The sequence below is a fragment of the Cnephaeus nilssonii genome, assembly GCF_951640355.1.
Source record: "Cnephaeus nilssonii genome assembly, chromosome: 15".
Classification (NCBI taxonomy): domain Eukaryota; kingdom Metazoa; phylum Chordata; class Mammalia; order Chiroptera; family Vespertilionidae; genus Cnephaeus; species Cnephaeus nilssonii.
This window is the reverse complement of record NC_137086.1, coordinates 13224537-13244208: the sequence shown is the minus strand read 5'-3', so window position 1 is coordinate 13244208 and position 19672 is coordinate 13224537. Positions and strand designations below refer to the sequence as shown.

The 19672-nt window shown below is 52.0% G+C and overlaps 1 protein-coding gene across 1 annotated transcript in view; it reads left to right on the top strand.

Annotated features, from left to right (window-relative positions):
• ALK (ALK receptor tyrosine kinase) overlaps positions 1 to 18716 on the top strand; it is a gene marked incomplete at both ends in the record, with an annotated part of 583016 nt that extends 564300 nt beyond the window's left edge. The window contains 7 exons of the mRNA XM_079791596.1: positions 702 to 831; positions 3218 to 3315; positions 6813 to 6905; positions 8893 to 8994; positions 14647 to 14781; positions 15909 to 15999; positions 18036 to 18716. Coding sequence (XP_079647722.1) covers positions 702 to 831; positions 3218 to 3315; positions 6813 to 6905; positions 8893 to 8994; positions 14647 to 14781; positions 15909 to 15999; positions 18036 to 18716 — 1330 coding nt within the window. The remainder of the gene's footprint in view (positions 1 to 701; positions 832 to 3217; positions 3316 to 6812; positions 6906 to 8892; positions 8995 to 14646; positions 14782 to 15908; positions 16000 to 18035) is intronic.
• Positions 18717 to 19672: the final 956 nt, after the last annotated feature.

The window sequence follows — 19672 nt, the reverse complement described above, 5'->3', positions numbered from 1 at the left end:
AGGCTCGGTACTTGCTTTAAAATTACTTACTTTCCAGTTATACATGTAATACATGATTATTGAATAAAACGTGGAAAGTATAAGATTATATGAAGAAGACCCAAGTCACTCAATCTCGTACTTGGCAATAACTACCCACCGTTGTATTTCACCTCTGCGTGTGGGTTCCCATGTGGAGTGCCCTGGCCCATCGCCCCATGAGTGGTAACAGGATCACCTGAATAAGAAAACCCAAATCCCAGGGCCTCCAGGAGGAATCCACAATGGGAGCCATACGCCCCTCTTTCACACGCCATCACCTGGCAGGTCTCACCCTGTCCCCGTGGAAGGTGTCCCCGCAGCTTCTGCCTTGGAGGACTCAAACGTGAACCCTAGCAAGCAGCCCGTGCATCCGTCTCAGAAAGACACTGGACGCTCCCCTGTCTCCCACCCACTTTCTCACCCAAGTGTCTGTGCAGGGTCCTCCCACCGCCCGCCAAATGCTCTCCTGCAGCCTGAGCTCGGCCAGGCCTGCCCTCTGGCTTTCACCTGCTCAGGGACGAGACAGTCTCAGCTTAGGCTCAGCATGGCCCCTGCTCCCAGCATCTACAGAGTGCATTTACATAATGTGGCTGCTGCCAACATAGCTGTGTCCTGCTTTCCCCACTACGGTTTTTCAGACTCAGCTCAGTTACATTTGCTTACCCCCCTCTGCCCTGCAGCAAATTCAATCACCAGAACATCGTGCGCTGCATCGGAGTGAGTCTGCAGGCCCTGCCCCGGTTCATCCTGCTGGAGCTCATGGCGGGAGGAGACCTCAAGTCCTTCCTCCGGGAGACCCGCCCTCGCCCGGTGAGTCTCCCCAGTGCTTGTGCCAGGAACGGAGCAGGGCAGCTGGGAAGCAACTCCTCGGGGGCCCAGGGAGTCAGCCCCTGGGCTTGGATGTGGGGGAATAGCCAGGAGAGAATGAACAGAAGTGGACAATGGCCCTGGGAGCTCATGCAAGGCCTGTGCAATGGATTCTCCAGTCGGGGTCCATGTGTATGGCCTGCTGACTGTGGACAGGCACAGAGAGGGACAGTCGTGCCAAACAGGTCTCTCACCCAACCAGCTGACGTGGGGCAGGTCAGTCTATATCCATTCACCCTGAACCCCACAAATGGGAACATGCTGACCTTATAGTTTTACTATCAAAATCAAGTACTGAAATATCTAGGAAGGTGGTGTGTGTGTGTGTGTGTGTGTGTGTGTGTGTGTGTGTGTGTGTTATAGTAAAAGGGCTAGAGACCTAGGTGGATCCAGGAATGCCACACCCCAGCCCTGCTTGGCCATTACACAGCCTTGTGGCTTAGGGCAGACTACCCAATCTAACCTCAGTATCTGCCAGGAAAGGTCCAAGTGCTGGACTGGAACATCTCGGACATGGTCCTAAACTATAAAACGCAGCACACTGGGTGGGCCGGGGATCCAGCTACCCACTCTTGTCACTGCCAGGGTCTTTGGGAGGCCCCGGGCACCAGGAACTGGAGCAGAGCAGACCCTGAGCTAGGACCTGGCTTCTCAGAGGTGCCGCTGGTCTGACTTGCACCCTCCCCACCCCCGGAAAACAGGAATACAGACAGGCACCCCGCTGCAGAAAGCCCAGGACTGAACTTCTGCTCTCAGGGCCTCCAAGTGGCGGCAGAAACCTTGGAGGGCACAGCTGCTCCACCCCCACCTCCAGTCAAGCTCGATTTAGAACAGCTTAGCCTGAGGAGCCCCCATACTGTTCCTGGGAGCCCCTGGGGGGCCCACCTTGGCATTTAAGAATCCCACCGAACTCCTTGGAAAATCAGTGTGTGTGCACCAGAGCACACCTGGCAGGAGGCTGTGGGCAGAAAGAAAGACTAGCCCCGTGGTCGGCAAACTGCGGCTCGCGAGCCACATGCAGCTCTTTGGCCCCTTGAGTGTGGCTCGTCCACAAAATACCACGGCCTGGGCGAGTCTATTTTGAAGAAGTGGCGTTAGAAGAAGTTTAAGTTTAAAAAATTCGGCTCTCAAAAGAGATTTCAATCGTTGTACTGTTGATATTTGGCTCTGTTGACTAATGAGTTTGCCGACCACTGGACTAGCCCATTTCATAATGGTCCTCATTAGCGTTGTTACCCTCCTCCTCATAGCTTTCACGTTCTCAGAACCACTCTGTGACGTAAACAGCACAACCTTCCACAGCTGAGAAAACTGTGGCTCAGAGAGGGCCTCACAGGAAGTGGGAGAGCTGGGACCGGAACTCAGGACTATGCTTCCGGATTCACTGCTTTTCCCAACCCACTGTGCTCTTTATCCCAATGCTCCCCTTTGGGGACTGTCAAGGAGAGGTTCGGTCATTCGGGGCCAAGCCTGGGAGCCATACGGGCATCTCTGCCAGGGTCTGAGCACCAACCTGAATGGCTTTTCCATCACCACCCACCGAGGCGGAGCCCCAGCCCCGTGCCGAGATTCTCAGCGGAGCTGGCAGAGGGCTCACGGGGCACGTGTGGCATGCACTTCAGGAAGAGGCATGGCTCTGGTTTGCCCACTGGGCATTCCTGAGGCTTGAGGAGGAAACGTATTGTGCACGCAGAGGAGAGCTCGGGGATCTGGGCAGGAATCTGGGAGCCCATCACTTGGCAAGTCCAAGATCCTGTACTTGGACTTGCACTGTGCACGGAAGGCAGGGCCTGATGTTCCATGGGCAGAGAGTATCCCCTCCTGTCATCTACCCCGGAATGAAGCGTGACTCCTCTCACCTCCCCCAGCCCACTCTGTTGCTCCTGGGAGTCCTGGGAGGCCCTGATCGGTGCCAGAGAAACTCCCAGCTGACATCTAGGTAACTCCTCATTCATGTGGAATCAACTACCCCTAATATTTACTGAACCACTGCAGTGTGCCATGCACTGTGCTGGTACCGTGGAGGTGGCCCCTCCGGGCTTCCTATAGTTCGGGGTTCCCAGCCCCGGCTGCACCGTTACTCACCTGGGGCGCTGTGAAACCTGCAGGTGCTGCAGCCACCTGGAGTGATTGGTGTACTGGTGGGGCTGAGGGCCCGGCATCCATATTGGTTTAAAACTGCCAGGTGATTTTCTAATGGGAAGCCAGGCTGGGACCCCGGGGAACAGCAAGTCTAGGTTTGGCCTCCTTGGGAGCACTTGAACTTGTGTTTCAGGTCTTCTCTCCCCCGATAGCCTCTCACCAATGGATCATTTCTGTCTCCCCACAGAACCAGCCCTCCTCCCTGGCCATGCTGGACCTTCTGCACGTGGCCCGGGACATTGCCTGCGGCTGCCAGTACTTGGAGGAAAATCACTTCATCCACCGGTGAGTCCACGCGCCCTGCTCGCCTCCCGCCTTCTGCATCTCTCTTACCCGTCTCAGGCCCAGCTCTCCCTTCGAGTGCAACGATGGGTCTCCCTCCAGTGAGGACTCAGCTTTCTTTGTCTTTACGGTGACAACTTACTCTCTCAGGGCTTCACTTGCCCCGTATGTAAAATGGGTATCAAAATACCCACCCAGCTGAAGACCCCGAGGAGCTGCTTTTGACTTCCTATGGGGACCCCTGCCTGTGTCTGGAAGTGAAACCTCCAAGTCCTATATCACTTGAACGCTCCCTCTTGCCCGCCGTTGTGACTTTGTGATTGAGTGTCAACCTATGAACCAGAAAGTCACAGTTTGCTTCCCTGTTGGGGCACATGCCCGGGTTTGGGGTTGATTCCCAGTGTGGGGCGTGCAGGAGGCCGCCGATCAATGATTCTCTCTCATTGATGTTTCTATCTCTCTCTCCCTCTCCCTTCCTCTCTGAAACCAATAAAAAATATAAATTAAATAAAAACTGAGCTCCTTAAGGCACATTAAAGGAGTTCATAGTTTCACACACTTGACTATGAGTGCTCAAAGGCAAGGACCCTGTTTTATTCATCTCCATATCCCTGACACATAGTGAGACACAAGGAATGTTTGTTGGATAAATTGATTTTTCTGAAATACCCTGAATGAGCATAATGATTATTTGATTTACTTGTACACCTGACTTCTACTCCACCGGATCCTCGTGTTTCAATGGTGTTTGGGCTGCGACCCAAGGCCATGGGCCGTGCTGTAGGCATCAGAGCACGCTGATCTCTGTCCGCTGGCTGCGGGGGACTTTCTCAGCCGACAGCTTAATTCTGAAATCCGCAAAGTCCAAGAGATTGTCGGGCTCTTTGCAAAGCTCTTCCTAATGATTTCCTTCTAAGTTCATAACAACCTGGTGAATTAACAATTATGTGTTAGCTCACGTCTCCAAAGGGGATAGGCATATTCCGAATAATTAGAATATTAAATACAAAGTAGAAATGAGAGGTGTTGCCTGAGGCTAGAAATGGGAGAGCATGTACGTAGCAGGAAGCTGTGCCCGCTCCCTAATGAGAACGGGGAATTCAAGATCAAGGCACACACTCATCTGGCTGCCCAGAGTTATTCCCAAAACCAGGCTGCAAACTCTCACACGGCCTTATCTTTTACTGTCACGTCACCTCTGGTCTTCAGTTCTTCCTCTTGGTTCTAAACCTTCCCAACCTCCGGGTAATTTTTCCTGATAGAAACAGCAGAAGCAGAGGAGGAGCGGGGGCCAGGCCTCTCTGTTCTCCTCCAAAGCCACACCCACCCCCTGCTTCAGAGTGCAGGTCAGTCTGCCGTGTTGTTCTTGCCCTGTCTGTGTGCCCAAAACTTTGCCTGCATCTCCGCTCTTTACTGTCGCTTGGACATGACAAAGCTATGCCCTTTGTGGAATTCGTCCTTGGTTACAGCCACCTTTGCATCGATGTCTATGTCCTTGACGACTGGACTCATCGGAGAGAGACCTGTACAGTCACCTTGGTGCCTTCAGATGTCCCCCTTTGCTTCTCCCCGAGAGCATCTCTGCTTTGTCATCACCGAGCAGACACACTCCCTGGCTGAGGGATCCCATCCATCTTTCCTCCGATGTGTTGAAACCTGCTTCCCTGGAGCCGTGATACCTGGGCCCATATCCAGTGCTCTGTTATTAGAGATGATAAGATAACAGGGCCCCATTCTCTCAGGATTTCCATTGCCTCCATATCTGTGAAGAGTTACTGAAGGTCAGAATTTGATCCCAGAGTAATAGCTTGTTGCTCCTTTTATCTTTTTTGAGAAATGAAATTGTCAGAGATAAATCAAGAATGTACCAGATGATCTGCTTTATAAGCAAAAGGCGGCTTCTGGCAGAAATTGACTGTCTCAATCCAAGCTTTTCTTCTGGGGAACTTGGTATTAGGAAAGCATCTTTTGCATCTCCAACGGGCTGCGTGGTCTGTGGCGCATGCCCACGAAAGGATCACCTCTCATTCTCTCTCCTCCACCCTTTGTCTGCCCCCGATTCCCAGGCTCCCATGCAAGGGCACCCCCTGAATTCAGAGTGAACACCCCACACACTCCCATTTTCTCTTTCCTTTGATTGTAGTTTATTACCACTTCACGAATTATGTGTCATTCTACCAATTCCTGGTGTGTTCTATGATACTGTATTTACTTTCTTGCCATTAAATTCAAGATCACTTTTTGAAGCCACCATTCCACGCACATCAGCGTAAAGACCTTTCTGGAGCCATAAATACTGTCCCTCCTCTGCTTCGCTGTATTTCTCTTAAGTAATGGCTATATACCCCACTATTTTTCTTCTTTTTGGTGTCATGCATGTTATGCTTCTATGGTTTTATTAGGGCATTTTATGCACCATTGCTCCTCGAAATTCAACTTAAACCTCTGGGTCAGGAAAGTGGTGTCAACAACATCCGTCTCCCTCCCTGGCCCATCGTTCCGGTTTCCTAAGCCACAATTTCCAACCCAGACCCTGTTTTTAAAACACTCTACAGTTGTTTATTCTGCACGTGATTCTCGACCAAAGATCAGGGCCTTCATGAAACCCGTCCGAAGCATGCCAGCCCCAGCTGTGGCCCCCAAGGACCGCTGCCTGTTTCTGCCCTGGACTCGTTAGGCCACCCCAGACTCCTCTGGCTGCACCTGCTCCCACGGGCAGGCCGGGGGGGGGGGGGGGGGGAGCCAGCAGTCAGTGGCAGGAGTGGCGAGGCCTCTGGCTATGCCTTAGGATGCTGCCGGCAGGTAGACCATCTGGCGCTCAACGGAGAAGAGAACGTGGCTCCGGAACCTGGAAGGAGGGATTCTTCCGCCACTGGCTAGGGGGCAGGCGGCTTAGCAAAGGCTTTGGAGGAAATCCTGGATGGGAGAGCCATAATGGCTGATTAACAAGGACCACTATAGCTATGTGGGCACACCTTACCCTACTTGAATTTGGTAGCATGGAAGCCATGCTGTGTCAGAAGGTGCCTTCAAACAGCTGGCGGAAACCAAGCGGCAAGCTGTACACACAGTAGCTTCAGGATGCCTTGGTCCGTCTATTATCTGCTTTTAGCGTAATTTGTTTAATGAGATGAAGATAATAATAGCACCCTTTATCTCATAGGGTTGTTGTGAGAATTAGATATGAAGCACTTAGGACAATACTCAGTACATAGTAAAAGGCCAGTAAATTCTAGTTTCTATTATAGTTATTTTCATGTTATTGTCCTAATAAACATTTTCAATCATCTCCCTAAGCATTTCCCATTTCCCTTGAGTTCTGAGGCCTAGAATTGGCGTGGCTATCTCTTTTCTACTGAAGTGTAACGCAGTAAAGGAAACATAGAGTCGAGGAGGGAACTACTTGACCTTCTGATGAGAGGTGAAAATCCTAGTGCTGAAACTACACACGTATTCTCCCAAGGGAATAAGGAACGTGTTTCCCATTTATTTGTTCCCAGGGACATTGCTGCCAGGAACTGCCTCTTGACCTGTCCGGGCCCTGGAAGGGTAGCCAAGATTGGAGACTTTGGAATGGCCCGCGACATCTACAGGTGAGCAAAGACCGTGTCACCTTCTCAGCCCAGCCCTCGGGAGAACGGGATGTGGCTGCTTGTGTCCTAAATCATCGCTGGCACCTTGTCAACTTGCTGCCTAAAATTTCATTAAGTTCCTTTGCAGGGTGTGGGGAACCTTAATTAGTGCCCGCACTTGACGGTCTAAATCCAGGATCACACTGCCCACCATGATTGACACCAACTTCTTCATTAGATCGTCTCCAGTTTCAGGGCTCTAATCCTCACACATTCTGAGACACAATAACTGGGATGCGCGATATGGAAAGAGTGTCTATGTAAACATTAACTCAGGAATTCCAAGCGGCCTTAGTTTCCATGGCCAGGCAAGAGCACCCCAAAACTGGCCGGATGCCGGGCCCAGCTCATGGGTCGCCTTTACCCACACGAGGAGACACGGAGTATAGCTCAAAGCCCATAAGTACATTCTTTTTCCCATAATATTCTCAAGACTACATTTTAAAACGTAAAATAACTTTTAATTTAAAAAAACTACTTGTATTGCACTTTATCTCACGTTACTTCCTTATCTAATCATTTACCACAGTGACCTGCTCCCTGAGCTGAGCAAGCCCCTCAGTGTGTGGTCGCTAAGCACGCCCCTCACCCAGAGAGAGAGGAGGGAGGTCATGCAGGGCTCTTACTGTTGGAGGGTTAGGGAGACCCCTGAGGCCCCGTCAGAACTGGCTGCCATCTGCGGGGGAGAAGGCCGATGCCATGCTTTGCCACCAGGTAGCAGCTCGGGGAAGATTCTGAGTTAGCAATATTCTTCACCACAGTCATCAGCCACTGGTCTCCACCACGTTACCTTGGTTTGCTGCACTCTACCTTCTTTTGCCACCCAAAGTCTCGGGGTTCCCTCCCCTCCTTTCTCAGAGGACCCCGGAGTGCCTGTGGCTTAGCGAGCCCTTCCCCTCCATCCTAGCTCTCACAGCCCCCTCCCCAACTCCAGGCTTCACCCCCAACCTGTCCCACGGCTCCCACATGCACTGCAATTTCACCTGCAGGACAGTGTTCTGGGGGAGCTTCATCACCATCAGTCCCTCCTGCCCCCCCCCCCCCCGCCTGTGAATCACTTCCTGCCCCGCCCCACCCCAGCAGAACATCAGTTCTTCACCTGTGTCACGGAGCCCTGCACCCTCCCTCACTACATGCTGCCCTGTGCTGCACGTGTTCTTGCGTCTATTCCTCCCACTAAACCCTTTCCTTGGAAGACTTATGTCCTCACCACACGGCAGAGCACCTGATACACTAAACACTCAGGATTGTTGTTGAAGTGATAATGAAGCGAGGCAGCTGGTCAGAAAGCTGCCTCCCACGGTGGCAGGAGAGCACTGGCCAAGGGTGGAGCTGGTGTCAAAGGCATAGAAGGTAATTGATTAGTTTTCATCAGTGACTTGCACTAATGACATCACCAGCAAAAGATAATAAATTAACTCGTACCTTTGAAGCCCGCTGCACCCCGGCCCTGTTCCGCTGCTGGGCTGTGTGCAGGGGGCGGCGTCCCGGCCGCTGCCTGGCGTGTTTGTCGGGTAGTGATGTTGACCTAACGCCGCGTGGCGCTAGGAGGGAGCCAAAGCCAGGGAGACACAGGCCTGCTGTCCATGCTCCCATGTGGGCCTTGCGTTCCTGTGGCTCAGCAGGAGCAGGCTGCACTGCCACGGCTGGGGTGATGTTGCTCACTGTGAGTTACAGCAAACACAGCCCAGCAGGGAGATCTCGCCATCCTCTGTGGGTGTTTAGTCATTGTCTAGATCTTGCCTTTTATGCCTCCGGTGGGCAGTTTTGTGTGTGATTAAATGACAGCGTTTTTAACCAAATGATGTGTTCCCTGCTCTCCTGAACCACAGACCTCATTGGTTTCAGTCCTTTTATGGGTAGATGGTTGCACTTGCTCAAGTCGCCTGGAGCTTCCGCTCAGAGCCGGCCCCAGAACCAAGTTCACTTTTCCTCTCCTCCCGCACAGAGCGAGCTACTACCGAAAGGGCGGCTGTGCGATGCTGCCAGTGAAGTGGATGCCCCCAGAGGCCTTCATGGAAGGAATATTTACATCCAAAACAGACACGTGGTGAGTCTTTCTGCTGCCCTCCCCCAGGTCCCACGTGGGCCTTGGGTGGTGATCCCACCCCTCAGCAGGAGGCCCTGTGTCAGGCAAGGGTCGGAGAAGCGTCAGCACACCCGTCCACCAGCGGCTCTGGACGCTGGCACACATCCGCATCATCAGAAGGGCTCCTTAAAGCAGATCACTGGCCCCTCCCTGAGAGTTTGTGACTCAGGAGATCTGAGGATCTGCATACAGGTTCCCAGGGGCGCTGATACTGCTGGCCGGGCTGCACACACGGAGAGCACATGTAATTTCTTTTTCTTTTTACATAACGAAGTTGGATTTGGATTTATTCCAGGAGTGCAACATTGAGTTGGGATTAGAAAATTGAGCAATAAAATTCTCCACATTAACAGAATAAAGGAGAAAGCGGGGGGGGGGGGGGCACTAAAGGGCTGCTGACCATAGCGGTGAGACCCTTCCTACAGCTAAAGATAAGCTGGGCGTCGCTCTCTATACATCAGCTCTGCAGACTCAGCCACCCCGCAGGCCTACAGCTGTGTGCTCCCAGCCCCGCACCCACAGTCCTGCTCTCTGCTTCTGTAATGCCACATGTCCGTGGGATCATGCAGAATATCTCTCTCCGTGGCCGGCTGATTTCACTTAGCATAATGCCCTCCAGGTTCACCCAGGTTCTCAAAGAAGACAGATTTCCTTCTCTTTAAGGATAAAAATAACACACACACACACACACACACACACACGGATGAATAAAGAAAAGGTGATGTGTGTGGTATATATACACATGTGTATATATTTATGTATTAATATATGTATTAGTGTGTATGTATTAGGATATTAATCTAGATACCTAGTAATTATTATATTGTTTAATAAAAAGGTTAGATAGGTAGGTAGATAGATACCACCTTTTCTTTATCCTTTCATCCACTGGCAGACACTTAGGTTGTTTCCATATGTTGGCTCTTGAGAAGAATGCTCAGTGAACATGGAGTGCAGGCATCTCTTTGAAATACTGATTTGTTTCTTTGGCTAGATCCCCAGAAGGGGGGTTGCTGGGTCATAAGGTAGGATTGCTGGGTCTGTTTTTAGCTTTGGCTTATCCTAACCCAATGGATCTCAAAGTGAGGTCTGTGGATCAGCAGCATCAGCACCACCTGGGAACTTGTTAGAAGCAAATTCTCAGCCACCACCTCCGGCTATGGAAGCAAAACTCTATGGGTGATTCCAGCACTCGTGTTTTAACGAACCCCCAGGTGATTCCTGTGTGCACCAACATTAGAGCACCCCAACCTATCCCATCCAGATACAGAGAGTAATGCAGGTAATTAAGTCTTTATTCTGAACACATGCACGTCCTATTTCCCGTGATCCTAGTTCTAAGTGTCTAGAGAGAGAGCATGACACAAATAGACTTGAGCAAGGATGTTCATTTCAACATCATTCACAATAGAGAAAAGGCTACAACAGCCTGATGTCCCTCATATAGGGAATAAAAAAACAAGCTGTGGTTTACTTATGTCATGGGGAATTACTCAGCAGTATAAGAGCACACCCTGCACCCACATACATTAACATGGGTAAATTCCAAAATGACGTTTAGCGAGTTCCAAAAAGGGACAGAATGTTATTTAATTTTAATACAAACATTAAGTCCATAATGTAGAAACTTTTTTGTTTGCTAGAGGCCCGGTGCACAAAATTCGTGCACGCCTGCACCCTCTCCAATCTGGGACCCCTTGAGGCATGTCCAACCGCCCGTTTAGGCCCGATCCCTCTCACAATCCAGGACTCCTGGCTCCAAACTGCTCACCTGCCTCTGCCTGATTGCCCCTAACCGCTTCTGCCTGCCAGCCTGATCACTCTCTAACCACTCCCCTGCCAGCCTGATCGACACCTAACTGCTCCCTGGCTGGCCTGATTGCCCCTAACTGCCCTCCCCTGCTGGCCTGCTCACCCCTAACTGCCCTCCCCTGCCAGTCTGGTCGCCCCTAACTGTCCTCCCCTGAAGGCCTGGTCGCCCACAACTGCCCTCCCTTGCTGGCCTGGTCACCCCTAACTGCCCTCCCCTACAGGCCTGCCCCCCCCACAACTGTCCTCCCCTGCAGGCCTGGTCTTCCCCAACTGCCCTCCCCTGAGAGCCTAGGTCCCCGCCCCAACTGTCCTCCCCTGCAGTCCGGGTCCACCCCCCAACTGCCCTCCCCTGCTGGCCTGGTCTCCCCCAACTACCCTCCTCTGCTGGCCTGGTCCCCCCCAACAGCCCTCCCCTGCTGGCCTGGTCTCCCCCAACAGTCCTCCCCTGCAAGCATGGTCCTCCCAACTGCCCTTCCCTGCAGGACTGGGTCTGCCCCAACTGTCCTCCACTGCAGGCCTAGTCCCCCCCCCAACTGCCCTCCCATGCAGGCCTGGTCCCCCCCAACTGTCCTCCCCTGCTGGCCTGGTCCCCCCTCAACTGCCCTCCCCTACAGGCCTGGGTCCCCCCCACCCAACAGTCCTCCCCTGCAGGCCTGGTCTCCCCCAACTGCCATCCCCTGCTGGCCTGGTCACCCTTAACAGCCCTCTCTTGCTGGCCTGGTCACCCCTAAGTGCCCTCCCCTGCAAGCCTGCCCCCCCCAACTGCCCTCCCCTGCAGGCCTGGTCCCCGCCAACTGCCCTCCCCTGCTGGCCTGATCTCCCCCAACAGTACTCCCCTGCAGGCCTGGTCCTCCGAACTGCCCTCCCCTGCAGGCCTGGTCCCCCGCAACTGCCCTCCCCTGCTGACCTGGTCTCCCACAACTGCCCTCCTCTGCTGGCCCGGTCACCCCTAACTGCCCTCCCTGCTGGCCTGATCGCCCATAACTGCCCTCTCCTGCAGGCCTGGTCCCCCCCAAATGCTGTACCCTTCAGGCCTGGTGCCCCCAACTGCCCTTCTCTGCAGGACTGGGTCCACCCCAACTGTCCTCCAGTGCAGGCCTAGCCCCCGCCCAACTGCCCTCCCCTGCAGGCCTGGTCCCCCCCAACTGCCCTCCCCTGTAGGCCTGGGTCCGCCCAACTGTCCTCCCCTGCAGGCCTGGTCCCCCCCAACTGCCCTCCCCTATAGGACTGGGTCCCCCCAACTGTCCTCCCCTGTAGTCCTGGTCTCCCCGCAACTGTCCTCCCCTGCAGGCCTGGTCCCCCCCAACTTCCCACCCCTGTAGGCCTGGTTCCCCCCCCAACTGCCCTCCCTGCTGGCCTGATCACCCACAACTGCCCTCCCTTGCTGGCCTGGTCTGCCCCAACTGCCCTCTTTTTCTGGCCTGGTCACCCCCCACTGCCCTCCTCAGCTGGCCTGGTCAACCCTAACTGCCCACAACTTCCCTCCCCTGCAGGCCATCTTATGGCGGCCATCTTGTGTCCACATGGGGGCAGCCATCTTGTGTCTTAGAGTGATGGTCAATTTGCATATTACTCTTTTATTAGATAGGATGCTTTCTCACATTGAGAAGAACATACATGGAAGGAGACATGCTAACTTCAGGGAAGGGGAAAGAGCAGGAAAGGGTGGAGGGTGGGGCTTGCCTATATCTATTTTATTTCTTCAAAAAGAGGGAGAATTGTCACAAATAAAGCAAAATGTTAACATCTAGAAACAGGTATCTATTATTTTTCCTTTTTGAAGTTTAGATTGTTTCATAAAATGTTTTAAGAAGCAAATAAGTCACATAACTTCAGATGCTAATAAGAGCTATGGAGGCAGAGAAGCAGAGGGCCCTCAGAGCAGGCTGTTTCAGGGTGGGGGTGGGTGGGAGTAGGGATGGGGGTAGGGGTGGCGGTAGGTGAGGGGGGTGGGGAAGGCTCCGGAGGACGGGCATGCCCACACCTGAATGGCAGCGAGGCGCACCTGGGGAGGTCTGGGGAAGGCTTTCCAGGCTGAGTGCCAGGGACAGGGACGAAAACGAGTCTTCCGGCAGGAGTTGGATGGCAGGGCAGGCAGGAAGGCCTTGGGACCCAGGCTCGGGATGCGGATTTTATTCTGAGCATAACAGGAGCCTCTGAAGTGTTGGAAGCAAGAGTGTGACATGATCACTTTAAAAAAGAAAAATCACTTGCTGCCATTGAAAACAGATTGGAGTAGGACAGGTGAAGAGGGGAAACCATTCAGAAAATACTGCTCATTTCTAGGTAAGAGGTGAGAGGGGCTAGGCCTCGGGGTGGCAGTGGACACGTTCAGAGTGGTCTGGTTCAAGCTCGGTCTCGAGTAGTTAGGGAACGGGATGCTGACCGCTGGAGTGGAGTGGGTGTGGGAGGGGAACAGGACGCTGACCGCTGGTGTGGAGTGGGTGTGGGAAGGGAACAGGACGCTGACCACTGGTGTGGAGTGGGTGTGGGAAGGGAACAGGATGCTGACCACTGGAGTGGAGTGGGTGTGGGAAGGGAACAGGATGCTGACCACTGGAGTGGAGTGGGTGTGGGAAGGGAACAGGATGCTGACCACTGGAGTGGAGTGGGTGGGGAAGGGAACAGGACACTGACCACTGGTGTGGAGTGGGTGTGGGAGGGGAATAGGATGCTGTCCGCTGGTGTGGAGTGGGTGGGGAAGGGAACAGGACACTGACCACTGGTGTGGAGTGGGTGTGGGAAAGAGTGTGGTGATCAAGGATGATGCCCACATCTGCAGCATGAGCCAGTAATGAGCGATGGTGCCACTGAGCTGGAAAGAATGAAGCAGGAGCTGGTAGTGCAGAGAGAATGCTGGGTGTTGGTGAGTGTCGGGCGCATTCTTGCGTGAGGCTGGCTGATGGTCAGAGTGACGCGTTTGGAAGTCAAGTGGAGAGTGTGTGCCAAGAATTTTTCAGTGTTGGTATTCTTCTGATCTAGTCATTTCATTAGAATTATCCTAGAACTTACTAGGTTATTCTAATACTAAATTCAGGGACTTTATCCTAAGCAAATTGTCCTTTTAAAAAAAGTGCAAACATGTTCATCATAGTATTTTAAATATTTAAAAAATTTTAAGTGATAAGGCAAATATGACAAAACTACTTAGTGGGAATTTTTATAGCCATTTGAAATTCTATTTACAAAATGTTTTTATTAGCATAGAAAATGTTATGCTATAATGGAATTTGAAAAAAAAAAAAGTCAAGGTTCAGAAGGCCTTAGCCAATTTGGTTCAGTGGATAGAGCATCGGCCTGCAGACCAAAGGGTCCCAGGTTCAATTCCGGTGAAGGGCACGTACCTAGGTTGCAGGCTCCTCCCCGGCCCAGGCCCTGGTTGGGGCTCATGCAGGAGGCAACCAATCAATGTGTTTCTCTCACATGGATGTTTCTCTCTGTCTTTCCCTCTCTCTTCCACTCTCTCTGAAAATCAATGGAAAAATATTGAGTAAGGATTAACAAAAGAAAAAAAAATCTAAGCACAGAAACTTGACTAGAACCAAAAACAACAACATGCTAATAATGGCTCTTTTTACAGAGCATCGCATGTGGCTTTCTTATTTCTCCATATTAACAATTCTCTGTTGTGGAATATGTATAATAAATTAAAAATTTACATCTGTGTATGTGTATATACGTGTGTGTGTGTGTGTGTCTATGTGTGTGTGTCTGTCCATATGTGTATCTATGCATGTATCCATGTGTGCACATGTGTGTATGTGTGTGTATCCACATCCATGTCTCCTGTCCTGTGCACAGGTCCTTTGGAGTGCTGCTGTGGGAAATATTCTCTCTTGGATATATGCCATACCCCAGCAAGAGCAACCAGGAGGTCCTGGAGTTTGTCACCAGCGGAGGACGGATGGACCCCCCGAAGAACTGCCCTGGGCCTGTGTACGACTCTTTTAGGAGCATTTCTACAAGTTACTAAGCAGTTCTCCTTTTCAAAGCATGTGCAGCCCCATGTGCTTTGTTAAGGTGAAAGGGCAGGTGCCGGGCCTCCCTTAATGCGCCCGAGATAGGAATATGTCTGTGACTCCAGTGGGATGGGTTAGTCTTCCGGCCCCAAAAGCAGTGACTTCAACCCAAAAAGATGTCCTTTGGCTGGCTGGAGGCCGTGGGCTCACCAAGCTCACGCTCCTCAAGGAATGTGTCCTGGCCTCCACCCCTTCTACCCAACACCATTGTACTTGAGTCCCCTAAATACAGGGTGGGGCAAAAGTGGGTTTATGTTTGTTCATAATATAAGAATAACCTCTGTGCTTTGCATGCTCAAAACTGTAAACCTACTTTTGCCCATTCCCCGCATTTTCTGCTGTCCTGTCTGGCACCCCTCACCTGCTAGCCACAAGCAAGGCAGATGGGCAATCTATACTAATAAAAGAGTAATAAGTTAATTAGGGCGGACGTCTTCCGGGCATCCATCTGGACAAAGCCACAGCAGCTGCGAGGCCCGGGGCTCACGGCAACCATGGGCTCATGAGAGCCGTAGGCTCAGGCAGCTGTGAGCCCTGACGGCTGCAAGGCCTGGGGTTCAGGCCTCCCAGCTGCTGCGGCCGGCAGTGGCAGCAGCAGTGGGGTGATGGGGGTGGCGCCTTCCCCTGATCGGCCTGGTCACCTCCTGCAGAGGGCATCCCCTGAGGGCTCCGGACTGTGAGAGGGGGCAGGCCCAGCTGAGGGACCCCCACCCCCCAGTGAATGAATTTTTGTGCACCGGGTCTCTAGAATAATCAGAATATTCCTCCCCAGAGGTGACTTTAACTCAGGAATGGAATGAGAGGGCCGTATTTAATGGGAACACAGGATGGTTGTGTTCATGGCTTTGGTGTTATCTTCTACACTTGGCACGATTCCTTGGCCTATCAGCAGAGGGCAGCATATGCCAACCACATAGGACCTCGGGTTACCACCCTCAAAGGCAGTGCCACCCCCGGTCCCACATAGAAAAACGTGGGGGGAAGAAATGTGCGTTTCATCCTTGTTTCTCCTGGTTTCAGTGAATGTGCTGATCCTTCTTTCAGATACAGGATAATGACCCAGTGCTGGCAGCACCAGCCCGAGGACAGGCCCAACTTCGCCATCATCCTGGAGAGGATCGAATACTGCACACAGGTACAGACATTCCCCCTTGTCAGGGTCTGTGTGGGAAAGTTTTAATGATGGCAAATGCCGAAATGTGAAATAAAAGTTAAACCGGCCAGAAAATGTGAGTTAGGATCATGAGAACGAATGTTAATTATCTATAAAGTAAAATGATTGGGCTCTCGGTTTGCAAGTTTTATAGTTAATACTAGTAGCTGCTTTCTTCAGCAGCACGTGGCACGTGGCTGACGCTCAGTAGGGAATCAGTTCAATTCACCAGTATAACTAAATGCCTCCCGGGCACCTAATGTTTTATTGAATAAAACTGGGTCTTCAGGGAAATATGGAAAACCCCTGCTCTCCAACAGTGTATAGCCTCTTAAAAACAGATGGCTCTGTATGAGCACATTTTAAAATATATACCTTTATTGATTTCAGAGAGGAAGGGAGAGGGAGAGATAGAAACATCAATGAAGAGAGAGAATCATGGACCGGCTGCCTCCTGCACGCCCCCCACGGAGATCGAGCCCTCAACCCCGGCATGTGCCCTGACCGGGAAGTGAACCATGGCCTCCTGCCTGGTTCATGGGTTGACGCTCAACCACTGAGCCACACCAGCTGGGCTGTCTGAGCACATTTTGAATGACTCACTATAGACATCAATAATTAACAGAGAAGCTAAAATATAAATGAGAATCAGAAGGTAGTTATTTTTTATTCTTAAACTCTTTACTGATGAATACTAGATCGATGTGCTTTCTGTTAAACTGCAGTCATGGTTGTCCCAAATTGCATAAAATATTAAAGACTCAAATTTCCCCAAGTTTAAATTTCCTTCCACAAATTTTTCTCAAATCTCTGGCAACTGCTTTTGCTTTTCTCTATTACATTCCGTGGCCATAAATATGATCTGTGGATGAAAATAGCACCGAGTTGGTGTGTAAATGGTTTTCCTCGCAGCGTTTCAGCATTTCCTGGGGTTCACAAAGGGCCCGTCACATCCAAACCTGAGAGCCACTGCTCTGTGACATCTGACATGTAACAATATGAAAAATATAATCACCCACCCAAACATGAGGAAAGCGGGAGGTAGCCAAGAAGAGATAAACCTTGTAAACCAACATGGGACAGTGTGTCTCCTCCCTCCCCACCCCTTTGCCCCATCTCACACACACAAACCTGAAATCAAACACAGGGAGTTCTCTTTTTAGAAAGATTTTATTGGGAATAGACTGGAATAATTTTTAAGAATAGTTTATAATTTTTTAATCCACTAATCTGCAAGATTTGCCCAATAGTCATCTCTACAAAGCCTTTCCTGCCCCCACCCCTGCCCCGGGCAGTTGGGTGCTTCCAGCACCCTGCACAGCTTCTATCCTAGGGCTTATCATACACTCTTCAAGGGTGAGGGGGGCTTCCCAGTGGATGCTTTTTTAAAAAATACTAGAGGCCTGATGCACGAAGATTCGTGCAAGAATGGACCTTCCTTCCCCTGGCTGCCAGCACCGCCTTTGCTCCGGCTGGAGCTGCCTTTTCACTCTGGCCCGGAGTCGCCTTTCTGCCTTCCCACACTGCCCAGAAGCCCAGAGCAGCTGGGGCGCCTACGTATGCATATTAACCCACCATCTTTGTTGGGTTAATTTGCATACTCACTCCTGATTGGCTGGTGGGTGTTGCAAAGGTATGGTCAATTTGCATCTTACTCTTTTATTAGTGTAGATGTTTTTATTGATTTTTAGAGCAAGAGGAAGGCAGAGGGAGAGATAGAAACATCGATGGAGGAGAAACACAAATATCAATCAGCTGCCTCCTACATGCCCCCTGCTGGGGACCAAACCAGTGACCTCTTGGTGGATGGTCAATGCTCAACCATTGAGTTACACTGGCCAGGCTCCCATTGGTTTCTTATTCCCCAATGCCTATAAATTAACATATTCCCAATAAACATTGAATGGTTTCCTCATCAGTAAAGTAAGTTTGGGTGCGATCATTGCTCAGGTATCTTCCAGATCCAACATTTCGTGTCTGTGATTGAGTTTTAATCAGTTCGTTTCTCCTACCTGTAGGATCCAGATGTGATCAACACGGCTTTGCCAATAGAATACGGCCCACTCGTGGAGGAGGAGGAGAAAGTGCCCGTGAGGCCCAAAGACCCTGAGGGAATCCCTCCTCTCTTAGTCTCTCCCCCAGCAGGGAAAGGGGGGGAAAAGCAGGACCCAGCCGCCCCAGCTCCCCTGCCCTCCACTTCCTCGGGCAAAGCGGTGAGGAAGCCACCGGCAGCAGAGGTCAACGTTCGAGTGGCCAGAGGGCCGGCCGTGGGAGGGGGACACGTTAACATGGCATTCGCTCAGTCGAACCCGCCGTCCGAGCTGCACAAAGTCCAGCGATCCCGAAACAAGCCAACCAGCCTATGGAACCCAACGTACGGCTCGTGGTTCACAGAGAAACCTGCCAGGAAGGCCCGCCCTCCAGCACAGAAGGAACCTGAGAGGGGAGGCCCGGGACACGGGGGTGGCGGCCCCGTCCCGCCCAGCGCTGCAGCGGGCAGAGTCCCCGGGGCCGCCCTGCTCCTAGAGCCGTCCTCGCTGACAGCCAGCGTGAAGGAAGTGCCCCTGTTCAGGCTGCGTCACTTCCCGTGTGGCACTGTCAACTACGGCTACCAGCAGCAGGGCCTGCCCCTAGAGGCCGCCGCCCCCGGGGCCAGTCACTACCAGGACACGGCCCTCCAGAGCCAGCCTGGGCCCTGAGCGGGCACTCGCTGCTTTTCCTGGGGAACCCTGAGCCCATGGAGGGGGGCGGGCCACGGCTCCTCCACAAGCCAGACCAAACGTCACTTTTCCTTTTGTGCCAACTTGTTTTGAAGAGCCACATAAAAGCTGTATTTTCCCAATGCTTTCGAGAGGTTTTGAGCATGGGTTCATCCTATCATTTCAAAAGAAAAAACTGTCATCAAGACAAGTGGGAGATGCAAGGCCCGGACTTGGCTGCATAAGGTTGTCATGCGCGGCTGAGGCCCAAGTCCTCGGGCCTCCGCAGCTGGGCGGGCGTCAGACGAGCTGCTCATGAGGCCGCAGCTGGAGCCAGGGATGCGCCCTGACCTGGGTGCTGTGGACTGGACCCCTGGGGGGGAGGGGGAATGCCGGGGGGACAAAGAGGAGCCATGTGTGACGAGTCGGCATGGGAAGGACATTCTCTACTTGGAAAAGGAAATTCATGGCCAAGTAACTGAGGCGTCACGCGTCAGATGACAGACACTTCCGATTGTGCTGACTCCTTGACGACGGTAAAATGTGATAGTGACGGTGGTTTAGAGAAAAGGAGCACGTTCTCATCTGCAGGAGGTCCTTCCAGTGGCCGAGCCCGGCGCAGACGCTCAGCATTCTATCAATATACCTCATGCCTTAAGAAAACCTCCTCCCAAAGTGCGCCACTGGTGTGGGGTTTCCCACTGGACTGAAAACCGAAGATCTAAATCAATCACTTTTAAACTTCCCACTAAATAAACTCTGATCCTTTAAAAAATAAAGATTTGAAGCAGCTGTGAAACAGCGAAGCATAGAAACACACCCCTTCTCATGGGCTCATGTCAGTCCGTCTGGGCCAAAACCTTCTACATTTGGTCATGAACGCTACCGGGTTGAAGTTCCTACGGGTGACAGGCAGGTCTTTGGAGTAAAGGTCTTCGGGGGACCCTGAGCGGTGC